The sequence below is a fragment of the Elephantulus edwardii genome, unplaced genomic scaffold (genome assembly GCF_000299155.1).
Source record: "Elephantulus edwardii isolate Elephantulus edwardi_28Jun2011 unplaced genomic scaffold, EleEdw1.0 scaffold00091, whole genome shotgun sequence".
Taxonomy (NCBI): Eukaryota; Metazoa; Chordata; class Mammalia; order Macroscelidea; family Macroscelididae; genus Elephantulus; species Elephantulus edwardii.
Window position 1 is genome coordinate 868,300 of NW_006399841.1, and position 10,358 is coordinate 878,657.

The 10,358-nt window shown below is 55.2% G+C and overlaps 1 protein-coding gene across 6 annotated transcripts in view; it reads left to right on the forward strand.

Annotated features, from left to right (window-relative positions):
- The first annotated feature begins 4,366 nt into the window (after window positions 1-4,366).
- SCN5A (sodium channel, voltage-gated, type V, alpha subunit) overlaps window positions 4,367-10,358 on the forward strand; it is a 99,885-nt gene continuing 93,893 nt past the window's right edge. For all 6 annotated transcript variants that reach the window (XM_006890588.1, XM_006890584.1, XM_006890586.1 and 3 more), the window contains exons 1-2: window positions 4,367-4,694; window positions 7,125-7,243. In XM_006890588.1, coding sequence (XP_006890650.1) covers window positions 4,422-4,694; window positions 7,125-7,243 — 392 coding nt within the window. In that variant the 5' untranslated portion in view covers window positions 4,367-4,421. The remainder of the gene's footprint in view (window positions 4,695-7,124; window positions 7,244-10,358) is intronic.

Sequence of the window (10,358 nt, forward strand, 5' to 3'; positions counted from 1 at the left end):
CAGTTAGAAAAGTAGGATTCACAGTCACTCCCGTTCACTCAGAAACCCTAAGGACTTGAGATGTGCTGGTAACCAGGGACGGATGAGCATGGAACAGGATGGAGGCAGGTCCCCAGGGCTCCGGCGAGCCCTACAGGAGAGAGGGAAGTGGCCAGGAACAGCAGTCTCAGCCTGGTGCAGATGAAGGGGTTGTCCTGGCCTAGGGGACTCGTGTGCACTTGGGGAGGGTAGCTGGCGGTCGATGATGATGGTCAGGTTCAACTTCCCCTCACGTTGGCACTGAACCGGCAGAGCCTCTGCTCAAGCTGGCTTCCTTCATGGTTTTCCGCCACCAGAGGTGGGCGCTTCCCTGACCTCCTGGGCCTCCGGCTGAGCTGAGCCTGCCCTCAGACCACACTTGTGCCCTCCCCACGCTGGCATCCCTGGAAACCCTGCAGCCAAGACTGAGCCAGGCTGGGCCACAGCAGGGCGTGGGCTCCGAGAGAAGGAAGGGCAGAGCCCCAGGCAGGTGCAGGTGGCAGGAGAACAAGGGAGAAAAGGATCCGAGCCGCCAGCAGGGCCCAGGGACAAAAGACTCCCCGGGTGGGTTTACTTTGGAACCTGAGGCTGCCAGGCCTTTGGGGGAAAGGGCTTTAACTGGAATCTGGTTTCAGCAGCTTCCTGGGTGGCCCAGAACCCTACAGGGTGAAACCACTGAGCCCTAAGGTGTAGGGACTCTACGGAAGGCAAGTGGATTTGTTAGGACCCTTTTAGGGCCTAGGATGCCACTACAATTTGGGGTGAAGGAATAGGAAAGACATGGTGGTATTTGGGTGTGTGGTTGTGTACTGTTGAGTTCATAGTTGACCCTCCAGAGAGGTTTTCAGAGGCAGTAAATTACAAGGGAGGAGATTGCCCATTCTTATCCTGCTGGTGGATAAGTGGATTCAAACCATGTGCCTTTGGGATTGCAGCGCAGCTTCTTTCCGCTAGGCCATAGTACTTTGGTTCATGACCTTATACACTGACCCTTTGGGTTTCCATCTGCACCCTACACCTGGGGCCTCGGCTCCTTACAGCGGATGGCTCTGCTCCTTCCACCAGATTCCAGCAGAGTGGACTCTGTCAGGCCCTAGGGGTCAAGCCGAGGTCCCATAGCCAGGCTGCTCCTGGGAGAGGCTCCAGTGTGGCCCTTCTTCCCTACCCAGAAATGACCAGAGACTCAATGTTGAAGCAGAGTTGGCAGCAAGAGCTCCGGGCATTCCAGAAAGGACTCTGCGGTCACCTCATCCTGTGACCTCATCCTGGATGAGGGGATGGACATTGTCGGGTTCCCCAGGTCAGCATCTGAGCAGAATCCAGGCATGCCTCGTAACCTTCCACTGCCAGGCCGGCAGAGCCCACCTCCGAATCCACGCAGTAAGATGTGGAAGATTAAAAAGGAAACCAATTATACGGAAAATACAGCTATCAGTGTTTAAAAAAATGAACTTTTTGATAGAGTAATATAAGTGTGACTTTATCAATATATTCAATAATAAGATCTCACAGTGGGTCTGATAAGTACTATAATTTTTAAGGAGGGAGGAGTATTAATTATCTTGAAAAGTAACCTGCAATGGCTGACATGGCATCTGGAGGTATCTGTGATTTCTTTAATCCAGGTACTGCAATACTTCAGGTTTGTTGCCTGTATTCATAATTGAAGGAAACACTGAATTTCTGTGAGAAGTGAGTAAGCCTGAGGTGTCATTTTTCCCTGCATTCCCTCCCTATCCCTACAAGAGGTCTGTTAAGAGCCCCTGAAATACAAAGATATGAAAAACCATTAACAGTCAGGAGGGTGTTTAGCCAGTCAGTGACGGGCACTAACCCGTGTCTAGGTGACTAACTGGCTACTTATCCATCTATTCTGACTAGGAGTGACCTCATATGTGTCAGTGCAGGGCTGTGCCCCAGTCTAGGGCACTTGATGACTGATGTATCAAAAGTAGAATGCCAGGCCTTTCTTACACGGTGCTGCTGGGTGGTTTTGAACGGCCAACCTTCCTCTCAGCCCCTCGAGTGTATTAACTGTTCGCATCACCCAGGAATACTGAGAACAGTAAAAAGATCCCTGCCTGTACACTTGTAATGTGTGCCTCTGTCTGCGTGAATCGTTTACTTCAGCACCAATTAAGAAATAAATAACACCATTACTAGAACAGATGTTCACAAGTGCAAACACACACACACACACACATACTCGCACGCTCACATTCTGTGTATGTGTTCAGAGCTCCGGCAGGTGCCAGGCGTACACAGGACCACAGAACCCTTCTAGGCATACGGACACAGACGGATCTGGGAAGGCAGCAAGCACTATTTTTAGGTGATCATTCCAGACAAGAGAGGTGGCTTCCTGATTTCCTGTGATTGCTCCTGGTGGAGAAGCCGTTGTTACCAGGGCTGGCTATATTATTGTTGTTGTTATTATTATTAAAATAAGAAGAATCATTATCATTATTTTATTGGATTTTTTTTTTAAAAACCTACAAACTTATCATAAAGCAGTCAAACGTATAAGGGAGAATGTTTAAAATTCACCAAGCTTCCACCAGCCAGGAAAATAAAATCACCACTCTTTCTTGACCGCAGCGTTACTGACGTCTCCTTTGTTCACTCCGAGGTGAAAGGAGACCGGGGAGGGTTTGGTAAAGTGGGAGTCGGCGCCCTCCCCTGCTATTTTCAACGAAGATACTCCTATGACTTTACCTGAATGAACCAGAAGAGAAAGATGTTGATGGACGATGGGTGCTCGAAGCCTGGGTCTTGGGGCCTACCCCCCTCCCCCCCCTCACACATTCCACACTGCTCCCCGCAGCCCTGGGGACCAGAGGTGCCCTTCTGAGGCCTGGCTGTGCCGTGTTTTCTCACTGTTTACCTGTCACTTGGCCAGGTGCCTGCTTCATGGCACCACACGGCGCTCGGAGCTGGGGCCCTTTCCTGGCTGTGCACGGGATCCAGGGACAAGATCTGCTCATCGTGGTCACTGGTGACGTGGCTCTCGTCTCGGGGTTAAGATCAAGGCAGAGCTGGCCCTGGGTTGACAAAGAGGGCATCTGTCTTGCCAGAAATCTCCAACAGGTGTCCACCCTGCCCTCTTGAGCTGGTGCCCAGCCCTTCCCGAGTTTGATGTGGTCAGTAGCAACGTCGCCTCCCCGCTGGTGTCACTGTCACCTGGCCTCCTGTGCCCACATCCTGTGTTGGTGGGGCCATCAGCAAGTACATTCTTCAGCCTTGGTGTCACAGGCGGCCGGTGTTCACACCAAGCCCTGCGCCGCTGAAGGCCACCCTGTCCACGCGTTCGTGCTGAGCGTCACCCACAGGAACCAGCTGGGTGCCCTGGTTGATGAGGGCCACCTGGTTCTGGTTCTGCCTGGTGTTCCGTTTGTGCAGAGGGACGATTGCAGGGGCGCCCTGTCAGCATCGGCCATCTGTGGGACCAGATGGGCGTGGGGAGGGCGCCGGAGCAGGGGGATTCCTTTGGGGTCCTCGGCGGACCCCGCCACAGCTGTGCACGCTGGGGAGCAGCATCTGCTTGACAGCTCTGAAGTCATCAGCCAGCTGTTTCCCAAAACCCACAGGATTTGTCTGGGTCTCATATGACAACCACAGGTGCCTCATCAGACACCACTCTCCCATCAGATGTTGGCACCTTCTGTGCTCCCAGTGACGTCTAGACACCTGTCCCCGTAGAATCAAAGTGTCCCCTCACTCCAGCCCCCTCACTCCGCCTGGGGCCCTTCCCGAGAGAGCGGCCACCCACCAAGGGGCTCCCAGATTCGCGGTAAGAAGAGACAGGCTTGAGGGGTGACCAGCGCCTCTGATGTCCTTGTCCCGCACCTCTTCTGTGGGAGTCTCCATCATTCGTTCAGCCAGTCAGTCGTTTGTTCAGGACCAGCTCTGCCAGGACAAAAGGATGGCAGGACCATCGCTTCCCCGAAGCCTGTCCCACCTCAGCTCAGGGTGTGTGGGTGCCAATTGGGAGGCGTGTTTCAAGAGCAGGTAGTAGAAGACTGAGGTGTCCCTTACAAGCTGAGTGAGGGTATTGCAGTGACGCCGTCACTCTAGCCCACTTGTGTCCAGACGTCCTTTTGAAATGTTTGGAAAGGTTGTTGGGGGTGTGACCTCCTGCGGGTCTCAGTGCAGACTCCACAGCCCACAGGTTTGTGTCACCCAGTTGAACCTATAGAGAAGCTTCTGGAAGTGTTTTGCATGCCTTCTTGGCCTCCAGCACCCACATCCCTTACAGGGCCGCCCCCTGTCCCTGTGTCTGAGCCCCGGCCTCACGTCGAACGTGTCTGTCTGTCTCCCAGCCTCACGTCCACTGTGTCTATCTGTCTCCCAGCCTCCCCACAGGCGGGTGAAGAGAGCCTGTGCCCCAGAAGCAGGATGAGAAGATGGCACACTTCCTGTTACCTCGGGGCACCAGCAGCTTCCGCAGGTTCACCCGGGAGTCCCTGGCGGCCATCGAGAAACGCATGGCAGAGAAGCAGGCCCGCAGCGCAGCCGCCTCGCAGGAGAGCCACGAGGGGCTGCCCGAGGAGGAGGCGCCCCGGCCCCAGCTGGACCTGCAGGCCTCCAAGAAGCTGCCGGATCTCTATGGCAACCCGCCCCGCGAGCTCATCGGGGAGCCCCTGGAGGACCTGGACCCCTTCTACAGCACGCAGAAGGTGATGCAGCCCACCTCGACAGCAGCCGAGGAGAGGGCCTGGTCTCTGTGCGGGTTCTGCTGGGGCGGGCACCCCTGGGATTCGGGGGGTGATGGTGATGTTGGTTCCATGCACCTCAGTGTTGATGTTCTGGAAAATGAGGCAGAGATGCTGGCTGGGTGCTGTGAAGACCAGCGAGAGGGCGGCCACAGTGGAAATGTTGCCAGGTGGTGGACCGGCCACTTTGGAGTTGACTGTGGTCAGGGTCTCACCCCCAGAGGACTTCTCTGTGTCCCCAGTTTTGTGGCTTCTTGTGGTTGGGCTCTGAGTTCTGCCTGAGTTGAGTTTGGACTGAAGAACAGAGCTTGTGGGTCCCTTCTCTGAGTTAGGGGGCAGTGTGTACCCCTACATCCTCCACTCCAGAAGCAGGGGAAATGCATGGGGGACAGTGCCAGGGTCGCCCAGGCTGGGTCCACAACAGAGTCCTGGGGAACATCTGTGAAGAGAATGACTCCCAGAAGCGCTGGGATGGGGTGATTCTCTCCTGTCCCTCCAGACTGTAGGCAGAGAGGTGCCTTTGACAGGGCATTATAACTCAGGCTCCCTCCCAGTATGGGAAACACATCTCCTGCCCTCAGACCCCTGTCCTGTCTGGCCTCACCTGTTGGGACTATGTTCTCCAGTCCTACTCCCCTCTAAAATGTGGGCTGTGGCTTGGTCCCCCCACCTGGCTCACCACACTTCCGGCCTCACTGCAGGAGGAAGGTACATTTGAATTTTGGGTGAGGCCTTTCCCAGCAGGCTGGTGCCCAGGAGAACCCCATCACTCACTCCTGCGCTTAGCTTTCATGGTGCCCATGACTGCAGTTGCAGCTGGACCGAGGAAGCGCTGTAGGGTAGGTGGGGTCGGGGTTCACAGCTCAGATCTGATGTGTGGGTGTGGCATGAGTGTGAGCACGTGGTGGGTGTAAATGCTCTATCTGTGCCACCAGACCTAACGTGAGTGTCTCTGTGTGTCAGAGACCAAGGTCCTAACGATGGGCAGGGGGCATGAGTTTGCCATATGCGCACAGGTGTGCAGGTGTGGGGGGGGGTGTGAGCATGTGAAGGGAACCCCGCACCCCAGTCCATAAGCAGAGGCAAGAGAGGAGACCCAGGGCTGGCCCTGCTGCCAGGCTTCCTCCTGGACCTCTGCTTGGTTCGAGTGACTCAGGGAGGCCAGGGCCAGGGCTGGGGTCCACGGTTGGGAGCAGGTGAGGTTGAGAGTTCAGATTACTCAGGGTAGGTGGACTTAGGTGGTGGTTGATGAGCTGGAAATAAGAACTAGGGTTTGCGGTTGAGGGCACAGCTGGTGGTGACAGAAGGTGACGGGGAGAGGACGGTGGGGACTGGGTGAGCGAAAGCTGAGACCAGGCTTGAGTCATGGGGTCAGGTGCACCTCGGGTTTGGGACTGGACATTTGGGAACTGGAGACAGTCCAGCCTGGCACAGGTCAGGAACGCTGTCTCTTCTGCCCCATGTCCACTGGGAATGCTGGAAGTGGCATGGGACACTGGCCACTAACCTTCTGGTTCGCTCTCCTGAGCCTGGCCACACTGCCCGACAAGTGACAGAATTTTTGTCCCCTGTACATCTGGTTAAACTTGTCTTCACAGCTCAGATTAAATAGAACCTTTAAAAAAAATCCATTCACTCCCTGTTGCACTTTTTTCCCTGCCCAACCTCCCCCCGACCCCAGTTCGCTCTTCTCTTTGAAAAGTAAAAGAAAAATTCTTTCGTTGTTATACAATCCCTCCTCCCAAGTCCACTCCACTATGCGGCCTTCTTGTGCCATCAGCTTTGACCTGAGAGAAGCAAGACACCACAGCTGTCCCCTCCTCAGCCGTTCCTCTAGCTCTCAGTGTCTGCTATGTAGACAGAAGCTTCTAGAGGCTTGTGATGGGGAACCCCATCTTGGGCTGATCATCATCCCTCCAGGGAGAGATTCTGAGTCGTCTTCTGTGGGCCGTTGTCTGTCCAGGCTGGGAGGTGAGGCCCAGAGAACTGTCCACATCCACCTCACCTCTCCCTCTGCCCCTGTAAACCTTTCCCCGTGACCCACCACCCCTAGGCCTGGTGGAGAAACATTGCAGGTTGGAGAGGGGTCAGAAAGGGAAAAGGGAAGAAGCAGGGATCAGCTAGACCCTTTTAGGGCTCTTCCAGGCTTGGATCGCAAAAGGCCCCTTCTTGTCAGAAACTGCTTTCGAAACTAAAAGCCCAACCAGCCTGGCCTTCCTCTAAACCTGACCTCACCCAGCTCCCCACACAGAAGAGAAGGATTTAGCCCCAGGAGCCCGTTCCTGGCTCGTCTCCTCCCTCTGTTCTTCTGTCCTTCCTTGCACCCGCCCACAGCCAGAGTTCCCCGGCTCCAGCCAGCACTGCCTCTCGCCTAACTCAGCCCTCTGTCTGCAGACCTTCATTGTACTGAATAAAGGCAAAACCATCTTCCGGTTCAGTGCCACCAAAGCCCTGTACGTCCTCAGCCCCTTCCACCCCGTGCGGAGAGCAGCGGTGAAGATCCTGGTTCATTCATATCCTTTACAGTGAGCCCCCTCTGGGGACACAAGTGTACACCCCCTCGTTTAGGGCTGGGGGTGGTGCTGAGGGCCCCTCAGGCAGCTAACAGTGGTCACCTGGGGGCTGGCTAGAGATGGAGACTCTTGACCATACCTGGGATGGTCACGGTCAGCATCTGCATTTTAACTAGATCCTCAGAGGTTCTCGTGTATGCAAATATTTGGAATGTTCCAGAAGCTAGAAGACTGAAGAGCCCAAAAGGAATGAGGCCTGCCCCTGTTTTCTGGGGCCCCAAGGCGGGCTCTAAGTAGCTCTGCCCACGTGGTCTCTCCACTCCCTGCCCACTTGCAGAGCCCTGTAAGGCCGGTGGGGCCCAGCCCAGAAAGAGCCTTTTCTCAATTAAGACGCTTCCAGTTGATCTACACGTGGGCTTCCTTTAAGGCAGGCAACTCTTGCTTTTGATGAGGTGTTGACAAAATGTTTGCAGTTTCAGAGTCTCTCAAAGAACTCTGGTTAGTGGTAAATTACATAAAACAGCCTTTAAAAAACCTCCAGCCCACAGAGAACGAGGGGAGTGGGGCTGTGTACTAAGGGACGTGTGCTGGTCTTGAACTCAGTGATGTGCTGGTCTAGGGTGCCTCTTGTCTGTCTCCGCATCTTCCCTTTCGTTCAGGCAGCACGTGGGGGTGGGGTGGTGGCAGTTACCCGGACGTCAGCGAGGGGCTCAGGAGGAAGCCTCTGGGCGAGCAGTACTGGCTGTGGAGCGAGAGCCCTGAGTATCCACCGTGACGCCTGGCAGCCCCTCCGTGGGCTGTGACGGCTGAGATGGGTGTGCAAATGAACCTGCTCTCTGGCTAATTCCATCAGCGCCGCTGGGCTCAGGGCTCGGCAGTGTGTGATGACTTGCAGATCTGTAGGGCTGGCCTGCCAGGGGCGCCCCAAGGTCTGAGTACTCCTCAGCTCTCTCTGCTCAATGGGCCTATTTTTCTGGTGTCAAGTCAAAGGCCTCACCCACAAACCTCTGGCCAGAGCTAGGCAGCTTCAGGAAAGTGCCCAGTGAGTGGGGATGGGTTGTCACCTGTGTGGAGGCTGATAGATGGAGAGCTTTTCTGGTCCAGGGAGGGATGGGGGATGCGAGATGGAGGATGCGCCTTCGTGATATCACGTCTCCCTCCTGTGCCTCAAGACCTGGTCCTGAAGCCTGGGGTGAACTCGATGGGCTCTGTGCCCATAAATGTACATACATGTCGATGTGTGTGTCCACCCATCCCCCTGCAGCTTGCTCCTGCCTTCCTCATAGCTGTGTGTGTGTGTGTGTGTGTGTGTGTGTGTGTGTGTGTGTGCAGGCCTCCATCTGTACATCAATAGAACAGTCTCAGGTGGAGCACACAGCATAGGGAGAGTCCAGATTCAGGGGCCAGCCTGTTGCCCCAAATTTTTCTCTCTGAAGCACAAGGTTCTCTATGCCATTCTGAGCCGTTCTGCCTCTGCTCCGGAGCTCCCCGGTTGCCAGGCACTTTGCTATGCACCATGGGGACCCCTAACAGAAAATGGACTGGCCCTGTCCCCTGGGGAAATGTGCAGCCCCCTTCTGAGTGATAGGACGTTTACACAGATAGATGTCATTGCTGCCAGCGTGTGCCCATGGCCCAGGGAGAATGGGAGCCTTCTTGAGCCAAGCCTCCCTCCGAGGGAGGCCCTCCCTGAAAGAATCCTCCAGCTCTCACCTGGGGCTGCTGCAGGTAGCTAGCCAACCTGGCACTGCTGGGCAGGCTCGGCAGCCCCTAGGGGTGCAGGAGCAGCCCCGTGGTTCCCACAGGGCTGCAGGGAGGGCGGCGGGCTGAGGAGAGGAGAGCGAGCCCAGGTGCGTGAAGGAGGCAGTTGGAGCACCAGGGACCCCCACCTGGGGACAAAGGGTCCACTGAGCAGTCATTCTGAGGCTGAGTGGTACCGGTTCCACCTGGCTCTGCCCTGAGCATTCTGAGCTGGCCCAAGTCCCCCAGGACAGTCGCCCCAGAGAAGTGTCGAAGCCCGTGAGTGAGGCCCCATCCCAGGCCTCTTGCTGCGTTGACGCTCTGCCGTCTGGGGATGGAGGCATGTTGCTGGCCCACAACAGAGCTGCTTGGCGGGCTCAAGGGTAACCCTGGGGCTGAGAGAGGAAAGGGACTAGAGTTGTGGGGGTTTGGAGCAGCCCCTCCTGCGCCCCAAGATTTGCTGCATAAGGAACATCAGCATAATGAGGCTTTTGTTAGAAGTTCTGGATCTTGAGACCCATCACAGACTTGCAGGAGGAAATCCTGGGCTTTATTCAGCAAGTGGTTCATGCACACCCAGTTTCCAAATTGTCAGCCTGTGAGGGCCACCTCAGTGTCCCCTGGGAAGCTTGTTAAACAGTTGGACTCCCAGCCCATTCTAGATCAATCCTCTGCTGTGGAGGGGCTCTGGTGGCCATATAAAAGGAGTTGTGCTGCCAACCCAGTGTCAGGCAGTTCGAATCCATGAGCAGCTCTGAGGGAGAAAGATGGCAGTCTCCTCCCCATGCGATTTACTGCCCTGTAAAACTGTCAGAGGGTCAGCTATGGGTTGGTTCCGACTTAACGGCACACAACGCTGACAATAGACAACAGCTTCCACTGTGAGGCCTAGCCACCTGCAAGCTCTCCATGTTGTTGTGTACCACCGAATCAGAACTGACCCATAGCTGACCCTCCAGCAGGTTTTCAGAGGCGGCAATTTGCACAGAAGGAGATTGCTCATCCTACTCATACATTTCTTTGATCATCCTTTTTTTAATTGAGATGTAAGTCCCGCAGGATCCCTAGTAACGCATTGGTTAAGCATTCAAGGGGCCAACAGTGTAAACCCACCACCTCGTTCATAGGAGAAATAAAACCTTGGTGGTTTGCTCCCATAACAGCTGTGGGGCCACTGTGCTCTGTCCCTGTGAGTCAAAAGCAGGTCAGTGGCACAAAACAACAGCCTGCTTCATGTACAATCAAGACGCATCCTTTAAAATGAGCAATGTGTTAAGTATATTCTCAAGTTTGTGCAACCATCAGACACAAACTAGAAGTCCCACCCCTGTTACCGTGAAGTGGCTTCTGACTCCTGGAGAGAGAGAGAGAGAGA